The 18609-nt window shown below is 41.7% G+C and overlaps 1 protein-coding gene across 1 annotated transcript in view; it reads left to right on the forward strand.

Annotated features, from left to right (window-relative positions):
- The first annotated feature begins 875 nt into the window (after positions 1 to 875).
- Positions 876 to 18609, forward strand: part of LOC308290008 (uncharacterized protein) — a 63014-nt gene continuing 45280 nt past the window's right edge. The window contains exons 1-4 of the mRNA XM_080731786.1: positions 876 to 993; positions 12109 to 12210; positions 17078 to 17458; positions 17834 to 17896. Coding sequence (XP_080587912.1) covers positions 12141 to 12210; positions 17078 to 17458; positions 17834 to 17896 — 514 coding nt within the window. The 5' untranslated portion in view covers positions 876 to 993; positions 12109 to 12140. The remainder of the gene's footprint in view (positions 994 to 12108; positions 12211 to 17077; positions 17459 to 17833; positions 17897 to 18609) is intronic.

Genomic DNA, 18609 nt, shown 5'->3' on the forward strand with positions numbered 1-18609 from the left:
CGTCGTTTAATGCAATCAGATAGGACTTTTCTGTTTTTTTTTCACTCAGTAGGCATTCCGCATTAGGCTACTTTCAGCTAATATGATAATGTCACGAGCATAGCCTACCTTCTATAGGCCTACAGTACTTTTACTGAAGTACATTTTGAAAATTACATTTAAAATTTGAATTTAAATCACTTGTTAACAGAGTATTGATACTTTTAGTAAAACACTTATTTCATCACTGCCAACGATACGCTCTCATTGTGAGATTAACTAAATGATCACCATTGTTTTAGCCCCACGCGTGGCCATGCCCAACCCCCCGCGTGGCCATGCCCAACCCCCCAAACCCAAGAGCGTAACCTGAGACGGGAGATCTGACAAGAGAGATCTGCTGAGGGAGGTGCTCCACGGCTGCAGCCATACCCGCCTCCCAAACTGGCCCTCCGGGTTGGGATCTTTATAATAGCCTTTCTTGATCCAATACCAAGGCTATTTATTATTTATAAATGATACACTGTGAAATTCATTGGGAGTTTTTCTTTTGTTGAAAACAATGTTTTCTGTTTGTTTATGTCGTAAAACCAGCATTTCTGGTACTTCTTCACGGAACTTTGGAGTAGTGTACTGTTTCAACCCGGACGAGATAGAGGGAAGGACGGGGACAGTCTCCGCCCCACTCTTTCGTCCGGGTTGAAACCTGAAACAACACGCTGTAGTGTAAATAGAGCAGAGCAGAGAGCAACGAACACGCGGCCGAGAAAATCTATGTTGTAAATACGAACAATAGAGGTTTTCACTCACAAACCTTTGCGTCGGAGAGAGAGTCGCTGCACAACAGTCTGTGCACTCTGTAAATGGTGGCTTCACGGGCTGGTTCCTTGTGAAATCCGGAGCAATTTATTTTCCACAAGAAGTTCAAAGAAGTTTTAAAGCAATGGAGACTGGAGTCCTTACTTTAGAGCTGCGTTAAAGTGTGTTTTCTACCTGGAGACATTCTTGGAGAAGGTATGTTACTTTTGTTTGGTGGTGTTGTTTATATCTAGGCCTATAGATTCAGAATGTAACTTGGAAGGAAAGGGCATTTCACTATTATGGCATGGCAGTAAACCTTAACAGTGTTTACACAGTGTTTTAATAATAATAACAACAGTTGTAGCCAGGCTATTAGTATTACATTACACAAATCATGACTAATTCGAGTTTTCCTTAAAGTAGGTTGACCAGACGTCCCGGTTTGGCTGGGACTGTCCCGTTTTCAAGCTGCGTGTCCTTGTCTGTTTGTTTCTTATTGCTTGTTTGTTGTTCCGGTGTTATATTTTATGAAGAGACCATTTTAAGATCAGACGGCGTCGGTCGTCGTCCTAGAAACGGCAGATGTTGGACATGGCGAGAAAACGCGAGGCTGTCCGCGTCAGTGCCGATCTAATGTTTCCGATTACCATGTCAAAATACTGTTCCGAATGTTGTTTAGATTAAGAAACGTAGGACACTCACGTTGTCGCGCTGTGGACCGTGGTGCTCCGTAGGCTACTTGTTGTTGTTGTTTGAAACAGGAAGACAAACCAAACCACTTCTTCCTGTCACTGTCTAACAATATACGTTTTATAAATAAAACTATTTGCCATGAGTACACGTGTCACGTAGAATACATTCATTATTCAGACCATTTAAAGCGTACAAATAAACGCATCATTAAATGAATGAATACAAATAAGAATATAAAGATTCAAGACGGGGTTCGATCTCCGCCCATTCTTGGCATAAAGCCAACGTTCTGAAGCATAGACCGCAACGCCACGATAGCCACAGCATCTCTGAATTATAATCCTGTTACATAGTAAAGACAAACAGCTATCCAAACACACAGACATGGTCATTGGATTAACTTGAGACATTGACACTGATTTCCGACTCGGCTGTTTAATAGGCAACCGATTTGTCTCTCAACACCTCACTCGCCATCATTCATCAGATTAGTCTTCATGGTATACAGTTTACTTAGAAATAGTAAATATGACGCATGATATAAAGTTAGTCTAGTTAGAACAACTCGAACTGGTATAAAAAATGACAAAGCCTCCCCCTGACCGTCCTTCAAAATATAGACTAAGGCCATAAGGCTACCTATCTCCCCTTTTCTTTGGAAATATCTCCTATTGTTATTTTTTCTTTTTTTAGAACAAATCTTACTCTCCGTGTCCATCGTGGTGCAGAGGTCCATGCTCTAGGACGGAGATTTTATGCCGAGAATGAGAGGAGATCGAATCCTGTTGACTCTTTTTATTTTTAATTTGTATTCATTCATTTAGTGATGCGTTTATTTGTACGCTTTAAATGGTCTGAATAATGAATGTATTCTACGTGACACGTTTACTCATGGCAAATAGTTTTAATTATTGATAAAACATATATTGTTAGACAGTGACAGGAAGAAGTGGTTTGTTTGTCTTCCTGTTTCAAACAATAACAAAAAGCAACCTACGGAGTACGGAGCACCACGGTCCACAGCGCGACAACGTGAGTCTACAAACTTAATCTAAACAAGATTCGGATCGGTATTTTGACAAAATTTAATATTGGCACTGACGCGGACAGCCTCGCGTTTTGTCACCATGTCCAACATCTGCCGTTTCTAGGACGACGACCGACGCCGTCTGATCTTAAAATGGTCTCTTCATAAAATATAACACCGGTTTGAACGGCTGAAAATATGGTTGATTGATTGATTATTTTTATTAGACGATGGAGAATAGTACACGTATAGTCAATACGATTGAAATGTAGTACAGTACACGTACTTAAACACCCTGCCTAAAAGGAACATCCCAAATAAGACTTTTTACGGTCTTTTTTTTACGTTGGATGGAAGCCCTGCTTTGACTATTTTGAAAGTCAATCCCATTTGTAGTTGTTTAACCAAGTCTTCAACGCTGAGCAAACTTAAGCTTGCAAAATGTGGGGGTCATGGGCCCCAGGTCGAGAAGTATCGGCTACTTCTCGACCTTTGTTTGTTTTGGGAGGTTTGGAGCTTGGTCTTAGTGGCTTTTGATGTTTGAGTAGGCTACCATTTTTGATTGATTGATTGATTGATTGATTGAAGACTTTATTAGAAGTTTGCATAGGAAAAGGTACAGTTCACTGGTCCTAGAAAATCAGCTTATTTCGATAGGAAACCATTGAAGTATCTCATATAGAGCATCGCAGTTGAAGCCCCACCCCGTCCTCACTCTGGTGTCGGAAGCGTTTTCCGCATTCATTTCTTCCATAGACATTTCATAAAGTATTTATTTAAACGTTTTTAAGCCTTGGACAAAGCCACCTCGGCTGGAGAGGAATCATGACAATATTCACATTTTTTTTAATACAAAGATTACGTAGAAAGCTGAAAAAATGGCAGGGTACAAGACTGTGTACATCATTATTTTTTTAAATTGCGGAAACTACACTCCCAGAATGCACTGCGAATGGCACTTGTTTCCTGAAATATATCCTCTGTAGGAAACAAGTTTGTTGGTTGATTTTATTTATTACTTTAGAAGTCATCTTTTCGCTGGAAAGATTAGTAGGAGATTTCGTTTTTACGTGTTATGACCTTGTCACCCACTTTGATTGGGAAGTTATCAACTTTTTTGAGGTTATTGATTTGATCCAAAGAGGATGGATTCGGTTTTTAAAATACTTTCGTTTTTTAAACTACTACGCTAGCAAGCGTAGTCAAAGTGGGGCTGAATGAGGGCCCCGGCAAGAGTCCTGAGGGCACCTTTGTTGACAAAAGTGGAGATTCTGCCCAGGAATCTTGTTCTTTGATTTACTTTTTTGATCACCTTTGTTGCCATGCTATTGTTATCCCCAGACAGGTATTTGTCAAGAATACAGCCCAAATAGGAAATCTCTTCCTCGCTAGAGATTACTGTGCCATCAACTTTGACCTTGAAATAATTTACATTTATCTCACTCAGAGAATGTCTGGTCCCAAAAACAATGGATTCTGTTTTACCAAGGTGTAGAGACAGTTTGTTATCAGTAAGCCAAGTATGAATTTTGGTGATTTCTGTGCTGAGAGCTTCCTCAACCTGCAATGTGTCCTCTCCCGAGATCAGGAGTGCTCAGTCATAAGAAAAAACATTGCTTGGTCAAAAAAAGGCCCGACAAAACTATGGTTTAGTGACGAGTCATAATTTTTCACAGTTTCGTGGGAGCCGCCTTTGATGTTTTTTTTTGTTTGTTTTTTGTGCAAAACAAATGTTGCAATAGATTCAGAATAATGAACCCCTAGTTTGACCCCTCACATGCTACTTAAAGCATATTTATTTTGTTGTGTTTTAGTATAGTTCCCATAGTTAATGGGACCCCAACTTTCAGCAACTGTCATGGATTCTCCTAGGGAAACTGATTTTCAGTCTTTGTGGGATGTGTTACTAAACACCTTTACAAACACACTGGTGAAGACATTTTTTGGTAAGGATTCATTGTTTATTTGTCCGATGCAAACTTCATGAGAGGCCACTTTGTAAACATTTAGTTGCAACAAATCATTGAAAAGGCAGGCCGGTTTGCTCAGCTGGTCAGACTCAGAACGTGACGCTAATAACGCCAAGGTCGCGGGTTTGATCCCCGTATGGCTCATGTGCATCTCCAACATGGACAAACTCTCTTTGGTTAGTAAACAACTGTCTTTAGGCTCATCCAATATGCTCTACATTATCGCAGTTGCAGTAGCTGGTTGGCTTTCCGTTCCGCCGCGGAAGTTTGAGCGTTCGTGTCCCTTCATGGTTGGCCTTCTGTGTATCCACAGTGATGTTACTATAGGTTTTCAATGTAATGGGTCCCGGGACCCACAGGTGGTCATTCAGGTGGGTCCCAGAAAAGTTTTATGAGTCCTCAATACAATGTTTTCAAGCGCTGTGAGCTTGTAGATCGGCTATTTTCAAAATGTTTGCCTATGTCTTATATTTATTTTACAATTTGGCTAATGTTTGAACTTAGAACTACTAAAACTACTAAAACATGTGCCCCTAATGAATTCGGGCGCGCAAAATGGGGTCGGACGTCAGTGGAATCAAAACATTGACGTTTCTATCGCCTGTTTAAGACTTTCTACTTGGATTTTATTTGTGTTAACGTAGGGTAAAGTAGGATGCTTTCACCCATGAACAATGGTGGTGTCTGTGGAATTTTAAAATGTTTTTCTTTTACCGCGACGCAGTAAATTATTTTAACATGGACTCCAATGGAGGCGCATCCCCGGGACCCCAGGACCATGACATGAATGAGTCCCTGGGCGACTTGAATGAGTTTTTGATGTGGGATGCGCACGTAATGACATCAATGTTAAAGCATATTTATTTTGTTGTGTTTTACTATAGTTAAGTTAATGGGACCCCAACTTTCAGCAGCTGTCATGGATTCTCCTAGGGAAACTGAATTTCAGTCTTTGTGCGATGTGTTACTAAACACCTTTACAAACACACTGGTGAAGACATTTTTTGGTAAGGAATTTATTCCAGGACCTTTTAAGATACTCCCTTACTATTAATACATGGCTGTGATTCATTGCTTTATTTTGATTCATTGTTTATTTGTCCGATGCAAACTTCATGAGAGGCCACTTTGTAAACATTTAGTTGCAACAAATCATTGAAAAGGCAGGCCGGTTTGCTCAGCTGGTCAGACTCAGAACGTGATGCTAATAACGCCAAGGTCGCGGGTTTGATCCCCGTATGGCTCATGTGCATCTCCAACATGGACAAACTCTCTTTGGTTAGTAGACAACTGTCTTTAGGCTCATCCAATATGCTCTACATTATCGCAGTTGCAGTAGCTGGTTGGCTTTCCGTTCCGCCGCGGAAGTTTGAGCGTTCGTGTCCCTTCATGGTTGGCCTTCTGTGTATCCACAGTGATGTTACTATAGGTTTTCAATGTAATGGGTCCCGGGACCCACAGGTGGTCATTCAGGTGGGTACCAGAAAAGTTTTATGAGTCCTCAATACAATGTTTTCGAGCGCTGTGAGCTTGTAGATCGGCTATTTTCAAAATGTTTGCCTATTTCTTATATTTATTTTACAATTTGGCTAATGTTTGAACTTAGAACTACTAAAACTACTAAAACATGTGCCCCTAATGAATTCGGGCGCGCAAAATGGCGTCGGACGTCGGTGGAATCAAAACATTGACGGTTCTATCGCCTGTTTAAGACTGTCTACGTGGATTTTATTTGTGTTAACGTAGGGTAAATTAGGATGCTTTCACCCATTAACAATGGTGGTGTCTGTGGAATTTTAAAATGTTTTTCTTTTACCGCGACCCGGTAAATTATTTTAACATGGAGGCGCATCCCCGGGACCCCAGGACCATGACATGAATGAGTCCCTGGGCGACTTGAATGAGTTTTTGATGCGGGATGCGCACGTAATGACATCACTGTATCCATCAAAGTTAACCGTGGTTGGCCTTCCGTGTATCTGTCAAAGTTAAGCACGGCAGTAGTTGGTTGGCTTTCGGTTCCACCGCAGAAGTTTGAGTGTTCGTGTCCCTTCATGTTCCGTCTTCCGTGTATCTGTCAAAGTTAACCAAGGTTGGGCACTTGCTGTTTGGCTTTCCATTACGCCTGAGTCTCAATTTCAGGGAACTGAGTTGTTTATTTGTCCAATGCAGACTTCATGAGAGGCCACTTTGCATCCATTTAGTTGCAACAAATCATTGAAAAGACAGGCCAGTTAGCTCAGCTGGTCAGAGCGTGGCGCTAATAAAGACAAGGGTGCAGGTTTGATCCTGGTATGGGCCACAGAGTAGGCTACTTATTACAATGTGACCATATGCATCTCTAATATGGAAAAACTCTCTTTTATTAGTAAACAACTGTCTTTATGCTCATCCAATATGCTCTTCACTACATTATCCAGCAGGACTTTGGCCAACAAAAAAAGTAATAATGCACAATGGACATTTCGGCCCACTACCATTTTGACAGAAAGAATAGAGCTTCCTACAAAGACCGCGTGGCCTAATGGATAAGGTGTCTGACTTCGAATCAGAAGATTGAGGGTACGAGTCCCTTCGGGGTCGGCCTTCCGTGTATCTGTCAAAGTTAAGCACGGTTGGGCACTTGCAGTAGCTGGTTGGCTTTCGATTACACCACAGAAGATTGAGGGTTCGAGTCCCTTCGTGGTCGAACTTCCGTGTGTCTGTCAAAGTTAAGCACGGTTGTGCAGTAAGTGGTTGGCTCTCCATTCCGCCGCAGAAGATTGAGCGTTCGTGTCCCTTCATGTTCGGTCTTCCGTGTATCTGTCAAAGTTAACCAAGGTTTGGCACTTGCTGGTTGACTTTCCGTTACGCCTGAGTTTCCATTTCAGGGAGCTGAGTTGTCTACGTGGCTGTGATTCACTGCTTTATTTGTCCGATGAAAACCTCTTGAGAGGCCACTTGCCGCAACAAATCGTCGAAAATGCAGGCCTGTTAGCTCAGCTGGTCAGAGTTTCCATTTCAGGGAGCTGAGTTGTCTACGTGGCTGTGATTCACTGCTTTATTTGTCCGATGAAAACCTCTTGAGAGGCCACTTGCCGCAACAAATTGTCGAAAATGCAGGCCTGTTAGCTCAGCTGGTCAGAGCGTGGTGCTAATAACGCCAAGGTTGTGGGTTCGATCCCCATATGGGCCATAAAGTACCCCTTAGAATGTGACCATGTGCATCTCTAAGATGGACAAACTCTCTTTGGTTAGTAAACAACTGTCTTTAGGCTCATCCAATATGCTCTTCACTACATTATCCAGCAGGACTTGGGCCAACAAAAAGAGGAATAATGCACATTGGACATTTCAGCCCACTACCATTTCGACAGAATAGAGCTTCCTACAAGGACCGGGTGGCCTAATGTATAAGGCGTCTGACTTCTAATCAGAAAATTGAGGGTTCGAATCCCTTGGTGGTCGGCCTTTCGTGTATCTGTCTAAGTTAACCAAGGTTGGGCACTTGCAGTGGCTGGTTGGCTCTCCGTTACACCTGAGTTTCCGGGAGCTGAATTATTGGACTCAACATGTAATGGACAGATTGTCATGAAACTTTATCAGTGCATCCGTGCTTCCTGGGAGATTAAACCTAACCAAGTGTTCTAATGACCTTGAGATTCTAGCGCCACTATCAGGTCAAAATTATATAGTTCCACACAAGGTTGGGTCTGTTTGCTTGGCAGAAATTAACACAATTATATTTGGTCAATATTAGTGGTGGGGGATATGGATTTTTACTTATCGTGGAAATAATCACTCTTTACTGACTGTATGTCAGTATCTCCCAAAAAAAGTTGTTCTGAATAAAAACGTTTATACATTTTAATTAAAGGTGTGAAAATTATCGCGTTAACTGCGGTAATTAATAATTTTTATTAATTGCGTTAAAATTTTTAGCGCAATTAATCCAAGAGCAGAACGACCTGCAGTGGAACACTGTCTGCGGTGGAACACTGTCTTACTGTAGCCTATAGCGCTGCCACTGCTCCTCCTCCACCCCCCCTTCCCTTTCTACACACAAGCATGTCACTCTGACTGCAGCAGCGAGAGACGGAGGAGAGCTCAGAGCTGCGGTTTCAAAGTGAAACAGGATTTAGATCGTTCACTGGAATAATACCTGATCATCATCATACAATACATCTGAAAAATATATATTCTAGCCTACTTCTACCTCTGTTCCTAAAATCCGCGATGTTGTTAGGGTGCTGCCGGGCTGCTGGCCTGGGTGCTCCAAACTTACTTGGATCAGATGAAAGACGCACGGCACTGCCAGGCATGACATTAGCTTAACGATCGATCGCCTCGTTGTCGTTGAAAATGCGCATTTGACCCAGGCAATCAACAGCACAACATTAATGGCAGCTGTTACAAACGCTTGTTTTCTCTGTCTTGTGCACGTGTGTCAGCTGTTTTATCTGTAACCTAGATGTCAAATAATTCTGTGTTGTATTGCAGTGGTTCTCAACCTATGGGTTGGGAATCCTAGGGGGATCCCCAATTTTATTTCGGGGGGTCCCCAGATGTTAAGCTTAATGTTAACATTGTTTTCTCACTCAACAATAAACAGACCAACATACAGTATAGGTGTGGCATCTGCACATTTCTAAACTGACAAATTAAGGGCTTTTTACTAGGCCTATACCATACCTCTGGTCAAACATTAGTCAAATTATCAAATATTAGAGGCAGATATTCTGAAAATAGCAGATCTACATGCTTGTGGATCTAGATCTGCTATTTTCACAAGCAAACAGTCAAAACGAATGTAATGCCAACTCCTACAATTCCAAGTGCTCGTCAGGGTGTGTGGTGTGGGGGGAGGGGGGTCCCCAGTTCAAATATGATTATTTTGGGGGGTCACAGCCTGAAAAGTCATGTGTAAGCCAGTGTTTTAGACGTAGCCATGGGCCTATTGTATAAATATTTGCAATTGCTACACAATAAATGGTAAGGTAAAAAAATGCATAAAGGGTAATAATAATAACAATAATGATAATAAACATATATATAGGCCTACATATTGTATGATAAATCTATCTTTAGCTTGCCATTACCGCAACAATATACATAAAGAAATGGCATATTTTGGACATAGTTCGATTCGTGATTAATCATGATTAATTAATTTTTGAGCTGTGATTAATCTGATTAAAAATTTTAATCATTTGACAGCCCTAATTTTAATACAATGAAATAAAAAATATTTGCCAAATTATTGCGGTATAATCGCAGTTATACATTTGACACCTCGGTATGCATTACACAACCGTGGACTCGAGTATATTGCACCCAGCCCTAGTCAATATCATTATTTACTAGGGGTGTAACGATACATTTTAATAGCGATTCGATACATAGCATGATACATGGTTGACAATACGACACATGGACGATATTGGTTCATTCATGGCGATAGATGCGATTCGATTCAATGATTTAAAATTGATATAGTAACTATTTAGCAAAGAAATTAAATCTGTGTGAAAGGTTGGATAGTGCAGGTTTTTAAGGGAAACATGTATTATTATGGATATAAATAAGTAAACACAGTTATTATCTGTCAAATACATGGACATTGTATATTGACAAACCTGCACCTTGACAACCTAGAGATTACACACATTTGTCGATAGACCAGTGTAGCTATATGGAAAGGAAAAGTAATTAAACCCCTCCTTTTAATTTTTTCTTCTTAAAAATGCTAAATACAATGCAAAAGTAGGTAGTATCGATACAATCGATTCCTTGCACTGCCGATTCGATACGATACAAAATCAAACGATACGATTTGATTTTAGCTGTTTTCATTTCGATTTACGTCGATTGTTTAAGTTAAAAACGATATTTTGATGCAGTTATTATACCGTTACACCCCTATTATATACTCCTTGAAACCAAAGTGTTAACAAAGACATGGACTGGTTTTATATCTTTCTTGTTGACCAAAAGGCTCTCTTTCCATCATCTTGGCTCAGATCAGAAATAAACATCTCACAGTCTGACTGAGATTGGGTTTTGCTTTTGTGTGTCGTGAGTGAAAGTGCACATGTGTAAAATAATGATCTTTTTAGCCCTACTTTGATCACTCCCCTCACCCAGGTCAAAAAAGATTGCTTACATCATGTGATCAAATACCATCTCTCATCCCTGTTAGTTTGAGGATATATTTTGGATCTCTCTTTTGGACTACACTTATTTGTAGTCTACGCTTCCTCTGTTTTACATGAAAAAACACATGACACACCAGTAAGACTCCCTAATCGGGAGATAAGCGACCGTCAGGCCACAGTGTGACATTTGAGAGCAAAATGTGTAGGAGCAGTGTCCAAAAATGTGTTTCAAAAAATCTGCCTGATTGTGGCGCTGAGTGTAGAGCAAGTGTGTACCGATTTGCGTGATTTTAGGTCAACATTTGTAGGAGCAGTGTCCAAAAATGTGTTTTGCGAGAATCGGCCTCATGACGGCGCTAGAAGAGGGTCATGTGAGAATTGAGGTTGTGGTTTGGCAGGCAAGGAGTGTGTGTGTGCAAAATTTGGCATGGATCGGGGCAACGGTTGCAGAGATATGAGCGGCCCAAAAGTGTGACGTGTGACTGACGGACAGCTGGTCGAGGTTTTGATAGTAACTGCGACCTGACGGTCGCAATTGAAGTCGTTACGGCCCTACAGCAAAGGGTGGGGGGTATAATTGTTGGTGGGGTTGGGCATATAAGGAAGCATACGGTAGTTGTAGAGACTAAGAAATTAATAGAAAGCAGATTGGCTATTTTCACCTCATTCACTTTAGAAAGACCATTATTTGTATATTCTTGACACTATGGGCCCTATTTTCGTCCATGCTAAACCCTAAACCCATAAACTTCTTTGTATTGTTTTACTATTTTGATTTTCTTTTTTAAATGCTTCAAATAGCTGATTGACATCGACGCAATGTGAGCTTGTAGATGAACTATTTGATTTATTAAAAAAAACAAAAACAATATAGGGTGCGTTCGGAAATGCGCACTCAACGCACTGGTGTGCCGTGTTGTCGTTCGTTTATTCGGTGCACTTGGTGCGTTGTCGTTCGGAAATCCAGTGCGCGGCGCACTGGTGTGCTGAGTGCAAGCACTCACCGACCCTACTCAGTATGGTGCGTCAGTGCGGTGTTTTGATTGGTTGGTTTTCATGGCCATGTCTCGAGCGCTTCTCAGCTGTGAACAATGGAGGAAATGACCGCAAAATGCAGCATTTGCAGCTTAATTGGTCGTTTTGGCTTGATAGCTTCACACGCATCAACGTGTGAACTAACAGTAGGTATGCCAATGTTATGAATTACATCTCCTTTCAATATCAACGTTACGTTAGCAACTGCTGCTTTTCAGAAAGTTTACCTTCTGAGTTCAGGGTGAAAAAGCGCACAGATGCCTCTTAACTGGTCGTTCGTAAACAAGCCACACTGATCGCACTCTACAACGTCACGCCCACTGCACTCACTACACTGAGCACACACCCGGTGCGCGTTTCCGACCGCACCCATAGTAAAAAAGGCAAAGAAGTTTAGGGGTTTAGGGTTTAGCATGGATGAAAATAGGTCTGAAGTCATTAAAGTCCTTGTTGAATTGCTTCATTTCAGAGCAGTGTGTGGAGTCCAGACTGCAGGTGAAGATGAACTCTCCATTCTCAGCCAGGGACGTCTCTATTAAACAGGAGGAACCTGAAGACAAGCCACACTTCAGTAAGTTTAACCACTTGAACCCTTTATGTAGATTGTCTGTTTTAACACTTGGACTGTCATAGTTTTGCCATAACTAATGTAGATTAACTGCCAAGGCCTTTTGCTATTTTATTTACCTGATTTTCACGTTCACTTTCACTCAATAGGGGAAATGCCTGTTGCAAGTTGATGATGTCATAAAACCATGTGTGATTCATCTATACCTATGGAATTTATGGCACGGATGGGACAATAGAAACACGTTAATATGAGCATCAAATCAATATTTCCAATATGTTTTTTTTTCTTTTCTTTTTTTGGCACATGCATGCCATAAATTCCATAGGGATAGACCACACATGGTTTCATGACATCATCAACTTGCGACGGCATTTCCCCTATTGAATGAAAATTTAGCTGTTTCTAAAATAAACTAGAAAAGAAAATTTCTAAGAAATTTTAAGTGTGCCTGCAGCTCGCTAAGTATGTGCAACCTTGTGTAACTGTTGGTGTTAGCGTTAGATTTTTTTGGTGTTAGCATTAGCGGTAGATTAGCTTTAGATGTTTTAACATTAGCATTTTTTGCATTAGCTTTAACATTATATACTGTTTGACAAACGGTTCATGAGATATAGAGGCACTTCCTGTTTGGCGAAGGGCACGTCCTGTTTGGCAAAGAAAGCACCAATTAAGGTTAAGGACTCTTAATCAAACCATATGACGCCACCCACACGTCTGAACGACAAACGGTTCATGAGATATAGAGGCACTTCCTGTTTGGCGAAGGGCACTTCCTGTTTGGCGAAGAAAGCACCAATTAAGGTTAAGGACTCTTAATTTAGTCATATTACGCCACCCACGAGTCTGTACGACAAACGGTTCATGAGATAGAGGGTCACTTCCTGTTTGGTGAGGGGCACTTACTGTTTGGCGAAATAGGCCCCAATTAAGGTCAAGGACTCTTAACACAACGGAAGCCAAGGTTTCTAACATTTCTAGCTGTTACTGGTGCCACCATTCACTTACGCTTTATTTTGAAGTGCCTCGGAAGCTTCGTGCGTGTGCACGTGGGTGTCCGTTGACGATTGAGGAAGATAATCCCTTTGTTTACAAAAGCTCGCGAAACTATAATCCAAAACGGGGCCGACCATTGCGGTAAAGTGTCCGTGAAAACAATCAGATCTCTGCTTCCCTGGCGCTTTTTTCAGCTGTTTTCAAGATAAAGCCCTTCTTATGTTTCAAAGTAGAATGTAAAGCAATAAACTGCCTCGCATTTTCTCCCCCTGTCTTCCTGCCTGCAGCTGGGGGGTGACGTAATGGACTTAGGTCATTCAGAGGGCAGCCACAGCCTGTACAGTTAACTCTTTGTTGCCTCGTCTCTCAACGAGATTGGCAGGGGGACACCTAGTGGCCATAACTCGTCCCTGAACGAGTTTGGCTCCCAAGTTGTTAATCAAGCCATTTGACGCCACCCACGAGTCTGTACGACAAACGGTTCACGAGATATAGGGTCACTTCCTGTTTGGTGAGGGGCACTTCCTGTTTGGTGAAATAGGCCCCATTTAAGGTTAAGGACTCTTAATCAAGCCATTTGATGCCACCCACGAGTCTGTACGACAAACGGTTCACGAGATAAAGGGTCACTTCCTGTTTGGTGAGGGGCACTTCCTGTTTGGCGAAATAGGCCCCATTTAAGGTTAAGGACTCTTAATCAAGCCATTTGATGCCACCCACGAGTCTGTACGACAAACGGTTCATGAGATGTAGAGGCACTTCCTGTTTGGCGAAGGGCACTTCCTGTTACAGAGGGGCGGGGCTTAATCAAATACAGCTCATCCCTATTGGCCGGAAAAAGACCAAAGTTGTGTGTGCATTTTAAAGTTTAAATCACGTTCCTAGGCAAAAGTATGGCAGAGTTATGTGGTGCCAAAGTTTCTGTTTTTTTTTCGGAGTCCCCCATTCAAAGTCAATGGGGGTTTTTGCGCGTCGTTTTTTACAAATTGCTTTGCCATGGCAACGCGGATCGGAAAGAAAAGTAATAGCACAACATTCCCGGCCGAGCCGCACATTGCGGATTACAATAAGTGTTTTGCCATTGCGTTGCATGGCAGGCACACTTAATAAAACATTTAAGGTGAAGGGGCACGGTGGCGCAGTGGTTAGCGCTTCGCCTCACAGCTAGAAGGTCCTGGATTCGATTCTTGCCGGGGGACGCTGTGGGTGCTGGGGGCGTGTTTCTCCCTCCGCGTCATCAGCGCCCACACCCTAGGTGGGGTCGGCGATAGGGCCTTTCTGTGTGGAGTTTGCATGTTCTCCCCGTGTCTCCTAGGGTTGATACCCTCACAAAAACATGCAGTAATCCTGGTCTCAATAATGCCTCCCCCTGGCCAGCCGGGGCGCTTGATGGAGGGGAAAGGAAATGGTTGGAATAACGTGTTCCTTCCACGCGCTACGTCCATCCTGGGGAAATCCCCCGTCAGGTGAAAAGAAACAGCTTGGACTACTCATGCATTGAAGGAAGCATGAGGTCAGTCCGTTGTCTCCCCAGGCACGGCAGAAGGAGAGCAGAGCCCAGGATTACATAGGCAATTGGCACTGGGTGAAAATGGGTTGCAAAATCCATTTAAAAATTATAAAAAAAAAAAAAAAAAACATTTAAGGTGTTTTTAATTGTACATTGTAGATATACATGAAAATTATAATAAATTAATTAAGGCATATTTGTCAGATTAGCCAGGGATCCTTTTAAGTACTGTATTTTTTAAATGTTTTTCAAAATAGCAAAAAAAAGAGAGAGGAAAAAAAAGGCTAAGAAGTTTAAGGATGGCTTGTATGAAAATATATGTCACAGGCTGTTCCCCAAATGGAATAAACCGGAAGTAAACGTAAACTAAATCTTGTAATCATGTGTTCTCCTGGTTTTCTGTGTGTTGGTGACGTATACAAAACAAGTGAAAAGACATTTTTGTCCGTGACGGCAGTCCAGGGGTGCCGCGAGATAATTTGATAATATTTGGAATTGGCCAGTAGCTATGCCCCTCCCCTAAAAGCTTTTGTCCAATGCTAGCTTAGCAACCGGCAGCTTGCCAAGGCTGTTGCCAGGGCAAACCTTGGCAAGCAGGAAGTTATTCTAAGCTAGCATTGGACAAAAGCTTTTTGGGAGGGGCATAGCTACTGGCTAATTGGACACTTGAAAAAATATTTAGTATCATTTTAAACTTGAAGTACAAATTCATTGTCTCCACCAGCCGAAAGCGACTTATGTAAGACACATTCTTTGCTATTACTCCATCAGATTTTCTCCAACAATCATGCAAATCAGTACACAGTATCTCTACAGTCATGTGATCAAGTCCGATCCGTCTGATATTTCATATTCCATCCTAATTGGCTAATATTGGCTTCCAAAGTTTGCAGGATTTATCCGTTTTTGAACAAAATGCCTCAAATCATGCATGCAGTGTCTGACTGCAATGAAAGGTCTAACATTGGCAAAGAACACATGCCACCCTTTTTACATTGGCCTATTATAGCACCACCAGGACGCCTGGCCTGGTGGAGACCTGTGCTGGGAAGAGCACTGCTTCTAGTTTTCAGTCAATTCCAACCAAAATGGCTATTATCCCAACGTTTTCCTCGTAACATAATCACTAAATCGTCACTGTTGGGCAGAAACCTCGTATCTCCAAGTTTCAAATGTGTACGTCTTTTGGTCAAGACTGTCACACAAAACTAGTGAAAACAGCCGATCTACAAGCACACAACGCCTTGCATCGCATTTATCACATTTTATAGATGATAAATACAAAACGAACGGTTTTGGACATACAAGGTTTCCACCCGAAAGGTGCTGGGAGTGAAAATTATAGGGTATTTGTAGGGGTGCCTCGGATTAAAAAGATATTTACTGGGTGCCCTGAGGAACCACTGCCCTATCTAGACAAAGAGCCTGCTTTGTCCTCTATGGAGACACTGTGGGCCCTATTTTCGTCCATGTTAACCCTAAACCCCTAAAATTCATTGCCTTTTTTTTTTTTTTTTACTATTTTGAAAAATATTTTAAAATAGTTCAAATAGCTGATCTACAAGCTCACAATGTGCCGATGTAGATCGGCTATTTGAAGTATTGTAGAATGTTTTTTTTTCAAAATAGTAAATAAAAAGGCAAAGAAGTTTAGGGGGAAACTAGGGCCCTAAGAGTCTCCTCAGATTGTTGGCTTAGGAATGTGACAACAACTAAAATATCCATGAATTCAGATCTTCATGGGGTGAGTAAGTCATTTTGGGGGTGAACTACTCCCTTTTAAAGGGCTACTGTCACCTAAAGGGATACTGTCACTTTAAAAAGTCATCTTAAAATATGAGTAAATATTTGTTATGATATCGATTGTGGGAATCTGCAATTACAAGCCAATCAAATTAATTGACTGTACTTAGACTACTTACAGTACTGATCAGCTGTTGTTGGGGGGCGAGGGGCAGATTACACTGTGACATGAGTTTCAGACTATTTCAGACTGTTTTCAGAGACCACGTGACCTACCACGTTCCCAAACTGTTTTGTCTCAGGGCACCCCATGAATATTTTTTAATCCGAGGCACCCCTACATTATAATTTTCACTCCCAGCGACGGTATTTTAGTGATTATGTTGCGAGGAAAACGTTGAGATAATAGACATTTTGGTTAGAACTGACTGAAAATAACGTTGTACTTCAAGTTTAAAATTATACTAAATAATATTGTTTCAAGTGTCCAAATATTATCAAATAATCTCGCGGCACCCCTGGACTGCTGTCACGGCACCCCAGGGTGCCCCGTCACCCACTTTGAAAACCCCTACTTTAAGGAATCCAGTGTTAGCTATCATGTTGTTCTTCTGCTCCTAGACACCCTGCACATGGCTGTGTGTAAAGAGGAGGATCCTTACATTAAGGAGGAACAGGAGGAGCTTCAAAGACCAGCGATGAGAGATGGGTCATTACCAGCAGTGAAAAGTGAAGACAATGACGAAGACATCTCTTCACACCGTCCTGAAGTTGAAGTCAAGCTTGAATCTGACTCTGAAGTTGAAGTCAAGCTTGAATCTGACTCTAAAGTTGAAGTCAAGCTTGAATCTGACTCTAAAGTTGAAGTCAAGCTTGAATCTGACTCCGAAGTTGAAGTTGAGCTTCAATCTGACTCAGAAGTTGATGTTGAGCTTGAATCTGACTCTGAAGTCACAGTAACGGTCACTGAAGACAGTGACGATTGGGAGGAGAACGGTGGAGGTAGGACTGTGTGGGGGAAAGGAACTGGGAACTTGGAATAAGAGGAAATGAAAATGAAAAATACAATTGGATCTGAAATATTAACAGGGCAGCTCTAATTGCTCCTCATTTTATACAATTATATGTAGCCTATGCTTCCTCTGTTTTACAAGAAACCATTTCTAAAACACATGACACATCAAAGTCTATACAGCCTATAGTAAAGTGGGGGGTATATGTTGCTGGGGTTGGTCATAGAAAGAAGCATGGTTGCAGAAACATTAAAAGTAGATTATCTACTTTCACCTTATTCACTTTAGACAACTATTATTTGCATAGTCTTGACACCACTAGGTCTGAAGTTATTAAAGTCCTTGTTGAATTGCTTCATTTCAGAGCAGTGTGTGGAGTCCAGACTGCAGGTGAAGATGAATTATCCAGACGATCACACATACTTCAGTAAGTTTAACCACTTGAACTCTACCCACTGAGCACATGTCTAAAATTGATCTAACACAGGTCACCGAGTTGGGGGAAAACAAATGTAAGTATCCAATTAAAATATATCTTACGAATGTAAAAGTATGCTGTCAGCGGTTACATGTCTCCATTCAGACATGTCTCCTTTCCGACATGTCTCCATTCAGACACTAACCCTATCTCTAACCCTAACCCTAAACCTTAGGCCCATGGGGAGTGTCGCCACTCCGACAATAAGAAGTCACTGTCGGAATGGAGATATGTCTGAATGGAGACATGTTCCCGCTGTCAGCGTCACGTGTATTTTCCGACAGCATTAAATCAATTTTGTATTGTATTTATTATGTTTGTGAATATACTGAGTGAGTCTAGACGAGCACATTCTGCTACTGTTGACAACTCGCTGCTCGGAGTTTAGTGCTGCTGCGACAGCGACCCGCCTCCACTCTCCCAGTCCTCTTCATTCAATCACAACTGCACACCAACGCTATTGTTTATAGATGTGGTGGATATTGGACAACGTTTTAGATGCCACACAGCACAAGTCTTCATCACGTCTTTACAACAATAGGGACGATTAATGTCGTGGTGAACATGGTCAAATAACCTTTATTGGCTAAACACGGAGGAAGCAAGCTAGCCTAGCATGTATGCTATCTGGATACAGTATGTAGCCAAGCTGTTTGATTGAT

Source organism: Nannobrachium achirus, assembly GCF_963921795.1.
Source record: "Nannobrachium achirus genome assembly, chromosome: 1".
NCBI lineage: Eukaryota > Metazoa > Chordata > Actinopteri > Myctophiformes > Myctophidae > Nannobrachium > Nannobrachium achirus.